The 17,764-nt window shown below is 38.8% G+C and overlaps 1 protein-coding gene across 3 annotated transcripts in view; it reads left to right on the top strand.

Annotated features, from left to right (window-relative positions):
• Nucleotides 1-17,764, top strand: part of LOC121238549 (CCR4-NOT transcription complex subunit 1-like) — a 37,359-nt gene that overhangs the window by 17,798 nt on the left and 1,797 nt on the right. For 2 of the 3 annotated variants that reach the window (XM_041135463.1, XM_041135465.1), the window contains exons 29-48: nt 1,767-1,949; nt 3,411-3,631; nt 3,734-3,851; nt 3,939-4,064; nt 4,317-4,361; nt 4,551-4,628; nt 4,799-4,915; nt 5,485-5,611; nt 5,692-5,792; nt 5,877-6,014; nt 6,101-6,184; nt 14,344-14,490; nt 14,565-14,696; nt 14,786-14,815; nt 14,938-15,084; nt 15,156-15,217; nt 16,611-16,764; nt 16,879-17,070; nt 17,153-17,257; nt 17,567-17,698. In XM_041135463.1, coding sequence (XP_040991397.1) covers nt 1,767-1,949; nt 3,411-3,631; nt 3,734-3,851; nt 3,939-4,064; nt 4,317-4,361; nt 4,551-4,628; nt 4,799-4,915; nt 5,485-5,611; nt 5,692-5,792; nt 5,877-6,014; nt 6,101-6,184; nt 14,344-14,490; nt 14,565-14,696; nt 14,786-14,815; nt 14,938-15,084; nt 15,156-15,217; nt 16,611-16,764; nt 16,879-17,070; nt 17,153-17,257; nt 17,567-17,698 — 2,439 coding nt within the window. The remainder of the gene's footprint in view (nt 1-1,766; nt 1,950-3,410; nt 3,632-3,733; nt 3,852-3,938; nt 4,065-4,316; nt 4,362-4,550; nt 4,629-4,798; nt 4,916-5,484; nt 5,612-5,691; nt 5,793-5,876; nt 6,015-6,100; nt 6,185-14,343; nt 14,491-14,564; nt 14,697-14,785; nt 14,816-14,937; nt 15,085-15,155; nt 15,218-16,610; nt 16,765-16,878; nt 17,071-17,152; nt 17,258-17,566; nt 17,699-17,764) is intronic. The other variant, XM_041135464.1, reaches the window with a different exon arrangement.

The following is a 17,764-nucleotide window of genomic DNA, read 5'->3' on the forward strand; positions in this document are numbered from 1 at the left end:
GCCCAAGTACACAGGACATATACTAAAGGAGAAGCCTAGTTAAAAATATTACATATTTGAAAAGAGTTATTAAATGTTGGAATGTTTATTGATTCAGTAAATTAATTGGAAGAACAAAAAGGGCCTTAAAAAATTTATGACGGCCATGGTTCAAAAATATGCAGTGTAGATTTTTTTGGATTGGTAATAATAATTTTATTGCTGATAGAAAATAGGCATGGTCAAGTGCATGGGCAATGTAGAAGTTGTCCTTGGAAATTTGGGTTTATAATCATCATACACTCATACACACTGGTTTTGTTATGTTATTAAAATGATTTGAAGCTATTTTAAGATCTAGTTACTCAGAAAGTTTTTCTTTTGTGGAATTATTGGTTAGAACATGGATTTTTGTGGTATAAATTAGATGGCTTGGAAGTATTTTGCACCAGGAAGTGCAGTTAATATTGTAGAAGGATAACCTTTGATGGCAAGATGTCCCATCAAGATTGATAGGGTTCCATCACTTTATATGCATGGAATGGTGGGCCTTTGTAACAATTTATGCTCCTATGTTATCTCAGGACTTTGCTCATGCGTGTAGTGCTATGTGAGTCAAGATATAATGCCACTTAATGCCATTAATCAGAATTAGGAAAATATCCATTCTTAGGCTATGTTTGAAACTCACTAGTTTTCTGGAAACATTTGTCTTTTTCTGTTTTGGTAGGGGCAAAAGATGTTGGTCAATAGAAAATGGACCACATGATCAACAAAAAGTGAAGCTGTTATGGCGGAAAATGACTTACCCCTCTAAGTAGGTGTAAGCCATTTTCCAGACCCAAAAAGAAAATATTATAATGGGAAGAAATCCTAAATATTTGTAAAGCCAAATATGAAGAAATTATGAAAATAATTTAATTTTCATAAATTAAGGATAATAAATTAGAGTTTTTTGTTCCTAACATGTAATTTGGTTTTCACTTTCGTATACTTCATGTGTACTTGGGCCATGCCTATTTACTTGTTTCAGAACAACTTTACTTGATTTGGGTTCCTACATAGATGGAGGAGCAGGGGTAGTCAAATTCCTTTTTTTTCACTCACTACATTTTTCAAATCTTCACCAAACCATGGAAAATGAGTGGTTTTCCATGAAAATTTTTTGATTGAAAATGTTTTCTTATTTTCCTCATTTTATGCGACACAACCTTACTGTTCTTGGATTTATCCTGCAAATTCACATGGAAAGAGTGAGGCATATATTTGCTCTTTGTAATTATCAATAAAACATAGATTGCTTATATTGAAAAAAAAAAAAAAAACTCTTCTATACTCTACTAGTATTAGGATACCTAATTCGCAGCGAACTAAGTTAAAATCCATGAATGCATTTTTATAGACTCTTCAAGAACCAATAAGACAACTTGAGTCAGGAGTTTACTTCAAAATATTACTCAAATCTTCAATGTGGTTGGATGTTGGCACGTGCTTACTGTATAAGTCAAGATTGGCATGATGGAAAGCAACACAGCAGTTTTTTTTCCTGCTTCATGCAATTTCTCTGCCTCTTGTCTTCAATGCTAACAATTTAACCCATAAATTTTTTAGGGCATAACTTTCTGTTTCATCAAATGACACTAGGATTCTCCCCTCTATGACCCCGCTCTTTATTTTATTTTATTTTTTTATTTTTATTTTTATCGTTTCAATTTTGGTTATTGAGAATGGATGAGGCAAAATAAATTTCAATGAATGTGTTAACCATTGTACATTGCTTATTGAAGGCGATACAAACCATCGATGGGGAAATTGCTCAACAACTTGCTTTGAGAAGGAAGCATAGAGAGGGTGTTGGTCCCACATATTTTGAGGCAAACATGTATACGCAAGGTTCTATGGGTGTTGTACCAGAGGCCCTCCGCCCTAGACCTGGTCACTTGTCCCTTTCTCAACAGCGAGTTTATGAGGTAGGTACCTGCTTTTATTTTTTTGCATTAGGTTTGATATGGTGCTAAGAAATTTTTTTTTTGACAAGTAAGAAACTTTATTGAATGAAACTAGGTGAAGCCCATGTACACTGGAAGTATACAACCAATTACATTCTAGAAACCTGAAAAGAAAACAAAAACTCATGAGCATTCCCTCCCTTAAGAACAATAGCCGAAAGCCATTGCAGCAAAGAAGACAAACAATTTCCAGATATCCCCAACGGTTTGCTCCTTGTTGTTGAAGCACCTCTCATTCCTTTCTATCCATAAACACCACATTATGCACAAAGGAATTCCATGCCGCTGCCAATTGAGAGCTACCATGCTACCTATTCCAACATGCTAGTAGATCCACCACTCTCGTTGGCATAACCCAACTCAACCCAGCTCTACTAAGAACACCAACTCATAACTCCCTAGCCACCTCACAGTATAAGAGTAATTGATCAGTCGATTCACCATTTTTCTTACACATGAAACACCACTCCATAACAATCATGCCACGTTTCCTCAAATTGTCAACCATCAAAATCTTCCCGAGTGCAGCTGTCCAAGTAAAAAATGCAACTTTAGACGGCACAAAAACCCTCCAAATACTCTTCCACAGAAAAGAGAATTGCTGCTGAACAGACAACACCTTATAATAAGATTTAACTAAAACTTTTTGCTCCCCGCATGTTTCCACAGCATTCGATCCCTCTCATTTCCTCGTATATTCAGAGAATACAAGAAACTGAAAAAATCTGCAATCTCATCAAGTTCCCAATCCTGTACATTTCTAGTGAAAATAACATTCCAATGCACAGTCCCATTAGCACGACTCAACACATCTGAAACAGCAGCCTGCTGATTTCCAACCAAGTTGAATACAACCAGAAAAGCAGAATGAAGAGCTCTCTCACCACACCATTCATCGAACCAAAAATGAATTCTTGCACCCTCTCCAACCTCAAACTTAATATGTTTTACAAAACTGTCCCACCCCTTTCTAATATATTTCCATAAGCACACACCATAAGATCCCCTATCCCCTTAGAGCACCATCCCCCCCCAATCACATCCATACTTTCGATCAATAACCTCTCTCCACAACGAATCCCCTTCCATTTGATACCTCCACAACCACTTCCCTAACAGTGCCTTATTAAAATTACTCAAATTTTGCACCCCCAAACCTCCATCCACAATCGGATAGCACACCTTATGCCAACTCAAAAGATGAAATTTATTCTAGTCTCCCATGCCACCCCACAAAAATGCTCTAAACAACTTCTCAATCCGATTTGCCATACCAACCGGTAATGGGAATAAAGAAAGATAATAAGTGGGAAGATTGGGAAGGGTGCTTTTAATAAGGGTTAATCTTCCCCCTTTTGATAGGTATGGTGCTAAGAAACATGGTGCTTAATTTTTTTTCCTTACACTCCTTTTCTGGTTTAGGACTTTGTTCGGCTTCCCTGGCAAAACCAATCCAGCCAGAGTTCACATGTCATGCCTTCTGGTCCTGCTTCATCTGGCAGTACTGGCCTAACTAATACATATGGCTCAGCATCTGGACTACTAAATCTTGGCAGCAGTGCTGCCTCAGGAAGCACAGGATTTGAAACACACACTCGGCTACAGGATGAGTCGATGGAATCTAGTTCGGCTCTGCATCTTAGGTGCTTTATTTACATTAAGTATTAACAGTTTCTTCTATTTTCCAAAGTCCTATTTTTTTATGCTAGTTTTCTGATATGCTTGGAATTCTTTGTATTAACCAGTGGTTCCTCTATTCACATTGGAGTTGCGGATGGAATTACCCAGCTTAGTTCTGAAAATGATTCTGCCACTGGTTCAGCCTCTGAGTTGCATTCGCTGGATTCCTCTGATGTTGCAAAAGTTAGAGATTTTTATTTTTTTGATGAGGTTTTCTGTTGTTGAGGTCCTAATGTCTGTTATTGATACGAGCATCTCATTTGTTGCAAGGAATCTGGGACTGCTTCACAGCCATTACCTTCACCAGTTACCACCGAGCGCCTTGGAAGTAGCATATCAGATCCTTTGCTCACCACTAGGGATGCATTAGATAAATACCAGATTGTTGCACAGAAGGTTGCAAAAGAAATGTTTTCTTGTATTATTTTTTCTTTTCCTTTCAACCTCTTTGTCGCTCTTACTATAATTTGCTTCATTAGAGTAAACTTTTTGCAACTGAGGATTATCTTTTGGACAAAATGGATACAATGACCTATTTGAGATTGTGCTAGTGGTTCCATGGATTATTCTTTCTTGTTGGTCCTTCTGAGTTTTGTAACTCAAGAAATACTTAAAATTTTCTGCCGGCTCCCTTTTGTTTGGTTTCAGTTGGAAGCTTTGTTAAAAAATGATGGTAAAGAAGCAGAAATCCAGGTATCATTTTTATTCTTATCTTGGTATGTATTACCGCCGTGTCATTCATTATTCAAGATACCTTTGTTGTGGTATCAATTGTGCCTTGTTCTAATTCTCCAACTCGTTGTCCTCTCAAATCTTAGGTATTTTCCTTGGGTAAATTTATTTACATTAAAAGTGCATCTTTTGGGGTTTACTTTTGTTCAGGGAGTCATTGCTGAAGTTCCTGAAATCATACTCAGATGCATAAGTCGAGATGAAGCTGCTCTGGCTGTTGCCCAGAAGGTGTCCTACCTTTTATAAGAGAAAATTTTGGGTTGTTTGGTTGCTTCAAATTTTATTTTTGGCGTTCAGTCTACTGCTTTAAATAGCTGGGGAAGGATAAGTCTACTTTTAGAAATTTCTTGTCGGGGGTCTTTTCAATGAGTGGTTTATATTATATATATTTTATACAGGTTTTCAAAGGTTTATACGAGAATGGATCGAATAATATTCATGCCAGTGCTCATCTTGCAATTCTGACTGCTATTCGTGATGTTTGCAAGCTTGTTGTGAAGGAACTCACTAGCTGGGTATGCTGTATTGCACCGTTTTCCTGTTTCTTTAGTTGAAGGATATGGTTTATAAAGTTTTGCTCTCTTTTTAACAAAACGTTCTCTTTTTAACTATTTGATGGTTTTGAATAAAATCTTTTACCTGTCAAAATATGTGTGCGAGGGGTCCTACATTTTACGACACTTGCTCTACGTGAAGTTATGTATTTATTTTGGATAAGCTTGATTATTTCTGGTGGACTTAGTTTTTTTTTTTTTTTACCTATAAAAAAAAATTTCTGGTGGACTCGTCTATTCCGATCTGTGTGATCCTATGTTTTATGAATGTATCTTTCATTGTCAGAGGAATCTATGAGAATCTTATAAGTATGTTCTAATCTCATGGGGCGTTAATGATATTTTTGCTTTACTTCTGAAAAAAGTTTTATGATAATTTTATTATGGTGCTTCCATAAACTGAAGTTTATCGCCCTCTTCTTAGGAGAGACCTTTTCTTGACGTACTGTATTATTCCCACTGTTGATATTCTTATCATGCATTGTTTTGAATTTCTTCATCATACATGAGTTTACATGTTATTGTTACAGGTTCTTTACTCAGATGAGGAACGTAAGTTCAACAAGGATGTAACTGTTGGTCTTATTCGCCGTGAATTGCTGAACCTTGCAGAGTACAATGTTCACATGGCAAAACTTATTGATGGGGGAAGGAATAGTATGTATATGGAACTTCATTTTACACAGTTTATGTTGAGTACTACAGCTGATGAAACTGACTAAGGCTTGAACCTGCAGAAGCTGCGACTGAGTTTTCAATTTCCCTTCTGCAAAGTTTAGTCATCGAAGAATCTAGAGTTATTTCTGAACTACACAATCTTGTTGATGCTCTGGCAAAGGTTTACATTGGTTTAATTTGTGTAACATAGTTCGTTCTATGGTGCTTTGCACAAGTACAGTTTCTTACCAATTCTAATTTGAAGGTTGCTGCAAAGCCTGGATCTCCTGAGTCATTACAACAGCTGATTGAGCTTGTTAAGAATCCTGCTGCTGGTGTGGTTGCTGTATCTGGTGTTAATATTGGAAAGGAGGATAAGTCCAGACAATTGAAAGACAAAAAGGTCACTGGGTACATTGTACTAGATTATCAATTGAAGTTTGATAACATATTCTCCTGATCCTAAAAATTTTATTTCTGCTGACACAGGCTCCTGGGCAATCTACAGCGAGCAGGGAAGACTATAATAATGCAGAGTCTCTAGAACCAGATCCTGTTGGTTTTGGCGAGCAGGTACTTGATGTTAAATTCTTCATGATCATAGGTTTAAAAACCCAGTCAAAGGCTGTACAGCTATTGTGCTTGACCAAAAATGCGGATTTACAAAATGCAATGGACCCTTGAATGAAAGAAGGGAATGTAGGGTGTATCTGACATGACCTTGATATATTATTTCCATTTTGTTTTTTAATGTTCATTCGATTTTTTTCCTTTTCCTTATTTTGTATGTATGTGTTCTATTTCCTTTCATTAGGCTCCACAGAAGAAATGGTTGGCCCACACCTTTGCATGCATATGGTAACTTTGTGGTATTGATATTGTGTTGTTTGACAAGACTTAGCAAGAGTCAACTCCAAGTATGAAGCTTCGATAGGTTTTGGAACCTAGAGGTATTAGGTTTAGTAGGACTTAAGCCATGTAGTGGGGAGAGCAAAAATAGAAACTAGGAGATGGTAAAACCTGGTGGTTGGTTGATACTAAAGATTGATTATTTTCAGTTTCTTTCATCTATAATTCATGAGAATGGAACGAGGGAGGAAAACAAGGCTCATAGATTTAGAGCAGGGCTAGGATGGATGAAGTGGAAAGTGCATTGGGAGTGTCTCTATATGGAATTTCTATTGAGTTAAAGGGTAAATTCTATACAACTGCTATAGACTTGTTATGCTCTTTAGTGCAGAATGTTAGGATGTTAAGAAGCAAATGGAAAACATAGTTGAAATGAGAATGTTAAGGTGGATGATTTGAATCTTAGGAAAGTTTCTTAAGTCAGTCAAGTTTATATAAAGCGTAAATGGACGCAACCCAAGTCCGCAATGGATATACGAGAAAGCACCCGATTAGGGAGAAGGGAAAAAAAAACACATTCTTAATATTTAGAGAAGCCAGAACTATTTTGGGCTGACATAATAGACGTAAAGATTTTTTAGCATTACGGATCTAAGGTCATCCACTGTCTTCTCACAATCTTGAAAGTCCCAAGCATTGCATTCCATCCACACACTCCACATTAAACATAAAGGAACCATCCGCCAATTAAAGACCTTTAACTAAAGAAGACGTACCCACAATTTGTATGAAACCCAAGTATCCGAGATCACATCATTCCTAATAAAATGAACTTTGTAAATGTGACTCCATGGCGTGGTTCTCTCTCTACACCCAAGGTCGGCAGAACAACCTTCATTGCCCAGCATTGTTTCAACCACCTTGGCAGGTTCTTACCTGAGTGAAGTATGGAGGGGTGGTCGAAGAGGGTTCGTCATCAGACTGGAGGGAGAGTGGGTCTGGGACGGAATCTGCTCGGTTAAGCTCTGACAGGCCTTCAGTTTTTTTAGGTGTGGTTTGGTGATGGTGTGGAGCATTACCAAAAGCCTCTGGGTGGCCTATTACTTGGAAAAGGTGAAAATGCATTTGCGGTGAAGATGATTGTGAGGATTAATGGCAAAATGATGTGGAGGCTGTGGTTATGGTGGGAAGGGACTGACAAGAGCTGAAGGTGTTTCCATTAGAAGTTCAGAGAAGACAGCTGTGACTGTGATCGGATGTGGCCTAGAAATTTTTGACTGTCTTTGTGGCCTTGCATGACTCGCATGGTGCAATTGGTGTACAACTTGTTCAAGACCTTTTATTATTTGGTGGGTACTGTTTCGCACACTAGCCAATTTAGGAACATGCTGCTTTGTTTACAAAAAGGTGGCGGAATGATGCATTAACAGATTGGATATGGGCCAGGGTCAGAGCAATATTGGTTTGGCAGAAGTGGCAGGCCTTGAAATGTTAGAACTTGAGCAACAACCCACGGGCCCTGGTAATCCTCATTTCTAGTCTAAGCCTCAGAGCCTGATCTCTGCATGGGCTGCTTCTAAAACATATGTCAGGCGGATATTAAATGGAACTTTAATTGGGGGTAAAATTCATTCAGGCCAGGACCTTTCAAATCAAGAAGCAGTATTGGCCCTCGAGGGGAGATAAATTGTAACACCCCCTTCCCATAGGTTCGGAATGCTATGTACTTTCATAACTTGCCTTTTATCTTTCTTATCATGATGCATGTAAAACACACATATCGTAGCTCGTCGTAATCATAAATGAAAACATATCATGATGCATGTAAAACACTTAATGACATTCAAAAATCACTTGCATCATTACTTATAAAAAAAAAAAAAAATCACTTTCGTCAGAACTTGGGTATGTAAAAAGAGGCTTCCTATGAAAGGCTTTGTATAACATAGCACTTTAAAGAAAACATTGTTTTCTATGAATTTTTTTTTTTTTTTTTATAAGTAATAAGATATTTTATTGACAAGTAAATAAGCATAGTTGAAGTACATATGAAGTATACAAGAGAAAACACTTAAATACAAGTTAGGAACTAGAATGGGCTAAAAGAAAATCATGAAGATTATCTCCATTCAATACAAGAACCTTAGCCGATATACACAAAGTACTAAAGAAAAACTCTCTAAGATCTCCCATCGAGCGTTCTCTATCTTCAAAGCATCACCCATTCCTTTCCAACCATAAGCACCACATCAAGCATGAAGGAATCATCTTCCATATCGCAACAAAGTGATGGCTCCCTTTAAAACCTTGCCACATGCTAAAAGTTCCACCACTTGCTTAGGCATCACCCAAGCAATACCCATCCTACCAAAAATCTCATCCCACAAAGTCTTGGCCACCTCACAATGAAGAAATAAATGGTCAACAGATTCACCATCTTTCTTAGACAAGAAGCACCAATTCACAACAAATAATCCATGCTTTCTCAAATTATCCGTGGTCAAGTTTTTCCCAAGGGATGCCAGCCAACAGAAAAATGCAACCTTACTAGGCACCTTGGATCTCCAAATGCTCTTCCATGGGAATTTGTTTGCACAATGACAAGTTAACACCTTATGAAAGGAGCTAACGGAGAATCTGGAATTTATAGCATGAATCCACTGCAAACTATCCTCCCTTCCTTGAACAATTAGGGCCTGGAGCCTTGGCACTGACGGTTTTTGTTGCCAATTGTATTGAGAAGGTACAACGGGACTTCTTGTGGAGCGATTGGTGGAAGAGTTCAAATTTAACTTGGTTAATTGGTCAATTATCTGTACTCCAATTTCTGGGGGCGGTTTGAGGATTTGTCACTTGATGAAATTTAACCAAGCCCTGTTGGGTAAATGGTTGTAGAGGTACCAGCACGAAAGGGGGGCCCCTATAGAAGTTTGCTATAGATTTATAGTTTGGGGAGGCTTGGGGAGAGTGGTGCTCGAATGAGGTACGAGGCCCATATGGGATGGGTTTGTAGAAATACATTATGAGACATTGAGAGATCTTCCGAAGCATGAACATATTGTGGTGGGTGATGGCTCTCGCGTAAGATTTTGGTATGACAAATGGTGTGGTGAACGAAGCCTTCAAGACACCTTCTCTGCCATTTTTGAGCTTGCACGAGATAAGGATGCAGCGATAGCCGATCTCTTGGACTTTTCTAGTGGCTCCCCTCAATGGAATGTAGATTTCAGTAGGGCAGCCCAAGATTGGGAGTTGGAGACTATCTCAGAGTTATATGCGACATTGTATTTCGTAAGCATGACAGAGGGCACCATAGATAAGATGAACTGGAGCCCTTCCAAGAAAGGTAAATTCATTGTCAGATCGTTTTACGAAGTTCTAATGAGCCCTGTAATGACCATGTTCCCATGGAAGAGTATATGGCAGACGAAAGCTCATTCGAAAGCAGTTTTTTTCGTATGGACAAGATCCTCACCACAGATAATTTAAGGAAATGCCGGGTAATGGTGTTGGACTGGTGTTGTATGTGTAAGAAGAATGGTGAATCAATAAATCATTTGCTTTTACATTGTGAGGTGGCTAGGACCACGTGAGATTATTTTTTTCATGAGAATTGGATTGTCATGGGTCATGCCTCTTAGACTGGTGGATTTTCTTGCTAATTGGAGAGGCGTCCAAGGTAACTCACAAGTGGCAGCAATTTGGAGAATGGTTCCTATTTGTATGTGTTAGTGTATTTGGTGGAAGAGAAATGATAGAAGCTTCGAAGATCGTGAGAGAACAATGGATGAGCTTAAAGTTTTCTTTTTTAAGTCATTGTTCTTATGGGCGGGGGCCATTGTTTGTAATGGGCTGAATGTCCATGATTTTCTCCTTTCGATTGTAAACGCTAATTAGGTTATTCTCATGTATAAAACTTCTTGATTACCTATAAAAAAAAGAATAGGTGCAAGTCTAACTTATCCAAAAAGGGCTGGTTTCCAAGTCTCACGAAATTAACAGCCAAATATCAAACAGGCTTTGACTAGAAAATACTTGGGCTTATCCATCCATATATGGGCCTCTAATGGGATGGGCCTCCTATTGGGCCTAATGGGCCAAGCCTACTCCATTTTGAATCTAGGTTCATAATTTCATAGCCAATCCTATCTCTATAGTGGATCCTCAAATAATAGATACGGGCTAATGGGTGATGGGTCCGGTAAATTAATCTTCCTTCTAGACTTAACAAAATTGGCTCTGTGGTACAAACTTATAAAATCTTTACTCAAGCCGATCAAATTTGGGTCTGGGTGTTACAATAGTGGGCCATTCTCAAATAAGGGCAAAGGCCTAGCTGTTGGTTGGGCCACGCCCTAAGTGATTTCAGACCAAGCCGAAATCTCTGCTACATGGAAAATGAAAACCAGGTCAAGGTTTCTTCTGCTTAGGCCACGGTTGATAATTCAGTTGGGCCACACCTCAAGTTATTTCTGCCCAAGGCCAAATATCTGCTATATGGAAAATCAAAACCAGGTCAAGGTTCCTTCCTCTTTGGCCACAGTTGAGAATTCGGGTATGGGTCAGTTATTCACTTTAGGTTGTTAGCTTGAGGAGTATGCCACTGTCAGGAGTTTCAGTCTGGTAGAACGAGGAGTTTTCTTTAGTTTAATTGTAGGTAAGTCTTTAGTTTGAGTTTTTATGTGTGAAATTTAGTCCAGTACAATCAGGAGTTTTAATTCTGTATGGAGAAGTTAGGATGTAGAGTCTATTAAGAATGTTGTTTACTCAAATTATTCATAATGTTCACAGCCATACAGCCACCAGAAAGGACGTGAATAGATTTATTTAAATCTGTCCTATCTCACTGCACTTTTTTGTTCTCTTAATTGTTTTGACCTCACAAGCTACGGATTATTCTTCTATCGACTACCCTCAACTTAGTTTCTTGAAAGCACACTACGTCCACTTTCCATGACCTCAATATAGATCTTATACGAAGACGTTTATTGCAGTCATTCAGCCCCCTTATGTTCCATGATAATAGCTTAGGCTTCATAGTTACAAAGAGTGCCCCTCCCTTTCGGTCTATCCCCCCCCCCTTCTCTGGCTGCATAGTTGATAGTGCAAGAAAGCCTTTTAAGTTCCCTGTCTCGCTTCGTGGTTGACTTTGAACGACTATTTTCAATAGCAATGAGAAGGGCTCTAAATTGATCCTCAAAGCCTGCACAAGAAATACCAAGCACAGAATACATCTCCTCCACCTGCTTAAACACCCAATCCGATGCAGATACATCCAGATTAGGGGAAATTGTGCATAAAGGAGCTGGTTCCTCCATCCCCTCAACAGAATGCCCATTGTCTAGACTGGTCACTACCAAAGCCGAGTCTTGATCCCACGGCTGAGGCTGAAAGTGAGTTTTCATGTCCATCGACAACCCTTCAGAAAGTAAGACAGCCACCTACGGATGCGATGATGCTGCTACTGCAATTGAGGGCTCACCTAATTCCATCAGCATGTTTTGTGACTCCATCGGCAAGTTCTGTTGGGAAGAAACCAGAGAACCTGGCAAATAGGCTTAGCTCAGTGATGAAACATATTATTTCTAAGCCTCAAAATGCCTTCATTAGGGGGAGATAGATTATGGATTCGGTGCTTATTGCCAATGAGTGCTTGGATCATAGGTTGCGGGAAGGCATCCCAGGTATTCTATGCAAGCTTGACATGGAAAATGCTTATGACCATGTGAATTGGGATTTCCTTCTTTACTTGCTTGGTAGGTGTGGTTTTGGTGACAGATGGATTTCTTGGATCCGTTGTTGTATATCTACCATCCGCTTTTCAGTATAGGCAATGGTACGCCTGCTGGATTCTTTAATAGCTCACGTGGTTTGAGGCAGGGGGATCCCTTGTCTCCCCTCTTATTCGTCATTGTTATGGAGGCATTGGGACGGTTGGTGAAGGCTGCTGTTGGTGAAGGTTTTTTATCCGGTTTTTCGGTGGGTAATGGCATAAATGATCCTACTTCACTCTCTCATCTCTTATTTGCAGATGATACTCTTTTATTTTGTGATGCGGATACTGGCCAAATTCAATCTCTGCTAGCTCTTTTGCTATGCTTTGAAGCAGTGTCGGGGCTTAAGGTTAACCTTAGTAAATCCGAGATAGTTGCGGTGGGTGTGGTGCCTAATATGAACAGCTTGGCGCGGTTGTTGGCTTGCAAGGTGTCGTCCAAATTTTTGGGTCTTCCACTGGGGGCCAATTTTAAGGCTCGAGCCATTTGGGATGGGGTGGTGGAGAAAGTGGAGAGGAAGCTTGCTGGGTGGAAACGGATGTATCTATCGAAAGGGGGTCGACTTACTTTAATTAAGAGTTCATTAACTAATCTCCCCGCCTTTTTTCTTTCACTCTTTCCTCTGCCTGCAAGGGTGGCAACTAGAATTGAGAGATTATTCCGGTCTTTTTTGTGGGGGGAATGGGGGAGGAAACCAAATTCCATTTAGTGAACTAGAACAAGGTTTGTTCTCCTATTCCGAATGGAGGTTTGGGGATATGCAATTTGTGAACGTTCAATAAAGCGTTATTGGGCAAATGGTTATGGAGGTACCACTTAGAGGGGAACACACTATGGAAGGAGATCATTGATTCTAGACATGGGAGTGGGTGGGGAGGATGGTGCTCTAAGGAAGTAAGAGGGAGGTATGGTGTGGGCTTATGGAAATTTATTAGGAAGGGTTGGCAAGGTTTTGAAAGTCACATACGATTTGTGGTGGGAGATGGTTCCAGAATCAGGTTTTGGCATGATGTTTGGTGTGGAGAGTGTGCTTTATACAGGGCATTTCCAGCACTCTATAGTATTGCAGCTAACAGAGAGGCCTCTGTTGCAGATATGAGGGTATTTTCCCATGGATCTTATCAGTGGAATATCCTTTTTAATAGAAATATTCATGATTGGGAACTGCAGGCTGTATCTGATTTCCTCAGGTTGCTCTATTCTATGGGAAATATTACGGCTCAAGAGGATATGTTGCAATGGAGGGATAATGGTAGTAAAAAATGTACAGTCAGGACCTACTACAAGATTTTGTCAACCCAAGGCCATGTTTCATTTCCATGGAAGAGGATTTGGAGATCACGGGTGCCTACTAAGGTAGCTTTCTTCGTTTGGACTGCAGCCCTTGGGAAGATCTTGACTACGGACAATTTGAGGAAGAGGGGAATCGTAGTGATGGATTGGTGCTATTTGTGCAAAAAACAGGGAGAATCTGTAGATCACTTACTTTTGCATTGTGAGGTCATGAGGGGGTTATGGAATGAGATCTTTCGAAGAATGGATATTGCTTGGGTAATGCCTCTGCGGGTGGTGGATCTATTGGCATGTTGGAGGGAGCTTCAAGGCTGTCCTCAAGGGGTGGCAGTGTGGAAGATGATCCCGTTGTGTATCATGTGGTGCATATGGTCCGAGAGGTATGAGAGATGTTTTGAGGATAGGGAACGTGCAATGGAGGAGTTTCAGAATTTTTTTATGCGCACTTTAATGTTATGGTTTTCAGCCATTGTACTTGATGGAAACAATGTCCATGACTTTCTTTCCTTAGCTAGAATGTAATTAGGTGGTTTCTCTTGTATACTCCCTGTGTACACGGGCTATGCCTATTCCATTAGTATGAATAAAATTTTTATTACTTAACAAAAAAAAAAAAAAAATTTGTTTTGACCTTTTGTCTTTTAATAAAACAACAATAAGAAGATATGATTTGTGTGGATACTGGGATATCATGTGCTCCGCTGGTGTCCTCTGTCTGCTTCATAGAACAGAAAAAAAGGTAGGGATGTTGACTAAATAATATATACAATGGTATTTTGATCTTAACATTTATAGTTGTGTGTTAATATTCTGTAGGTTTCTTTGCTGTTTGCGGAATGGTACCGGATATGTGAGCTGCCTGGGTCGAATGATGCAGCCTCTGCACATTTCATCTTACAGTTACATCAGAATGGACTACTAAAGGGGGATGATATGACAGATCGCTTTTTCCGCCTTCTAACAGTAAGATTTATCTTTGAATCTTTGTTTGAGCTTATACTCTGAGGTGCACACTCAAGTCCCAATCCTTGTATCAGGAGATCTCTGTTGCGCATTGTCTTTCTTCTGAGGCGATGAATTCAGCGACGTTGCAATCAACCCAGCAAGTGCAAAATATTTCCTTCTTTGCTGTTGATATGTATGCAAAACTCGTATTTTCAATTCTGAAGGTATGTTTATGCACTCTAAACACATTGTATAGTCTTTTCTTCTTTGGAATCTTTTAAAAATATTGTATAATTTGATTGTTTCTGATCAGGGTTCAAGCAAACTCTTTCTTTTTTCTAAGGTTAGTCCAAAGTCCAAACTAACTATTTATTCCTTCCCTCTCCATTCTTATTTTTGACTGGTGATTTGAATTCTACAAAATGTGGCATTTTTTTTTTTTGATCGGCAAATGTTATATGACAGATTCTGGCAGTGACTGTGAGATTCATCCAGAAAAATGCAGAGGAGAAGAAAGAATCTTTTAATCCAAGACCCTATTTTAGATTGTTCATTAACTGGCTGCTGGATCTGAGTTCCCTGGATCCTGTTATTGATGGTGCAAACGTTCAGGTTTGGATTATTATCTTTTGCTTTTTGCTGTTGTCTCCCTGATTCATTAGTGTTGGTGCTATTTGTTGCAGATTTTGGCAGCATTTGCAAATGCATTTCATGCTCTGCAGCCCCTTAAAGTTCCTGCATTCAGGTTAGCACGTTGAATTTGTTTCATTAACACTCAGATGGTAGGATTTTACCTGCGGGCTTTGATTTTGAGATAAACATCAATTTGGATGGTTGACAAGCATGTTCGCTTTTATGTGGTTTGCTGACTTCCTCATTCATTTCTGTAGATGTGATGAATGATTTTTAGTTATTTGTGGGAAAGAACCTTCTAATTGTAAGATTCAGTATATTAAAGCACCCTTCATAGAATACTAATATGCAAGCTTGCTGGGCAGACAAGTTATGTCTAGTTGATTTTTTTGCTTTACTAAGCTTTAGAAGGGATCGGGAATTAAATCATGGGACCCTGATTGCTTCCACTAAAATCATTCTTCGGACTTTGTGAAACAGTATTCAGTAGTTATTCATGGAGCTTAATTAAATTGAACTATCAGTTGAAGTCACAAATATGCTTTTGTTACAAATATAGCTAGTAGATACCTATTAGCCTCTATTAGGGTACCAAAATTCATATTAGTAATAATATATAGTCATTGCATCGATGAATCTTAGAAATTTCTTTGATAAGCCAGGCTGGTGTAGTTGATTTTTTCGTTTTGAAGCAAAGGCCGGTTCATGACTTGAGCAAGAAATTGCCAAGTTGCTCACATATCAGACAGCTTGTATGATTTGTTATTTGCCTATCATAAAAAAAACTTGTATTCCTGGGTACTTAGTCTATATTTTTTTGCTTGATCCAATACAATTTTACTTACCTATTAAAAAAACTTGTATGATTAACGCTTTCCTTGTCAAAAAAATAGGCGACTTATATTTTGTTTTGTTGCCAGATGTTTGCCATCATCAGTAAAATAATTATCATCAATAGTTTGGGGTCTTGTCATAAAGCTGTAACAAGAATCTTGAGCTCTTGCTTCTTGGAAGATGACCAAAACTTTTAGAATGCAGGTTGATTTAATCCAATCAGTGTTTTTCCAACTTGCCCATGGCTGGTTGTCTTTGTGGGATTTTAGGTTCAAAAAGTTTTAGTCAGATTCTTTATGGGTTCTACCAATAGATGTGAGAAAATAATCACGTGGAGTTGCCTGTAACCACAATGGAAGATTTTATAATGGTCTGAATATATTACAAGTTGCATCTAAGAATTTTAGATTTGTGGGTAATTTGCTGCGAAGGTTTACTTACCAAAAAGGAAAAAAAAAAATTGCCCTGAAGGTTTATAAGGTTGTAGTGCTCGTGCTAATCTGCAGTGGGTATTCATTATTGTAGTGGTTGGCATACTTTGGAAAAGCTTTTTTAGGACGATTCAACACTTCTTTACTTCATAGTCTTAACATTCATATGTTAATCTGGAAAACTTTGACATGTAAATAGATCTTGATATTGCTTCTAACTTGGTTGGAATGCTTCTTCAGCTTTGCGTGGCTCGAGTTGGTGAGTCACAGGAGTTTCATGCCAAAAATGCTCACTGTAAATGGTCAGAAGGGTTGGCCCTACATCCAGCGCTTGCTGGTAGACTTGTTCCAATTCATGGAGCCATTTTTGAGGAATGCTGAACTTGGAATGCCGGTTCGTCTCTTTATTACTTGGTTTATTTTCTCATGGCCACTATGACTCGAGTATGAAAACCTTTTTTTTTGGGTATGTAATTATGATAACTATCTTATTTTCCTTTTGTTTTAGGCTCATTTTCTGTATAAAGGCACACTTAGGGTACTGTTAGTGCTGCTTCACGATTTCCCTGAGTTCCTTTGTGATTACCACTTTACCTTCTGTGATGTTATTCCTCCGAGCTGCATTCAAATGCGAAATATTATCCTTAGTGCATTTCCCCGTAATATGAGGCTGCCCGATCCATCGACACCGAATCTAAAGGTACCTGATTGATCATATATGATTACTGATGAACTTTTTGGTTAAAAAAAATAACAGGAAACTGGTTTGGTTTCATATGCAGATTGATTTACTTCCGGATATTGGTCAATCCCCACGTATTCTCTCTGAGGTTGATGCAGCTCTTAAGGCAAAGCAGATGAAGGCTGATGTAGATGAGTATCTCAAGGTCTTTGGTTCTCCTTTATCGGTTGTTTTAGCCATACAATACCCAAAAATAATTATGGAGAAACAGTTTTGACTACGTACAGGCATTGCTTACTTTTTTTTTTTTTTTTTTTGCTTCTCAATTATTCTCTGGGTTCCTTGTCTTTTATATATTATGTGTAAATCCATTCTAGTTGTAAATGTTTCTTTCCTTTAGTCCTAGCACCTTCCCCCCATCTTAACTTGTAATTTAGAGTTAATTATTTGTATGAATACATTCTCTTCGCATTCTCTTTCATCTTTTATATCTTTTTTTGGGTGCATTCTACAGACTAGGCAACCTGGGTCCTTTCTGACCGAACTGAAGCAGAAACTCCTCCACCTACCAAATGATGCCGCAGCAGCTGGTACCCGTTACAATGTTCCCTTGATCAACTCCCTCGTGCTCTATGTTGGAATGCAGGTACTGTGTGTTTGTATTGGATCTCAAGGAACACCACTCACTATTTCTAGACTGATATGGTCAATT

The sequence above is a fragment of the Juglans microcarpa x Juglans regia genome, chromosome 7D, assembly GCF_004785595.1.
Source record: "Juglans microcarpa x Juglans regia isolate MS1-56 chromosome 7D, Jm3101_v1.0, whole genome shotgun sequence".
NCBI classification, from domain to species: Eukaryota; Viridiplantae; Streptophyta; class Magnoliopsida; order Fagales; family Juglandaceae; genus Juglans; species Juglans microcarpa x Juglans regia.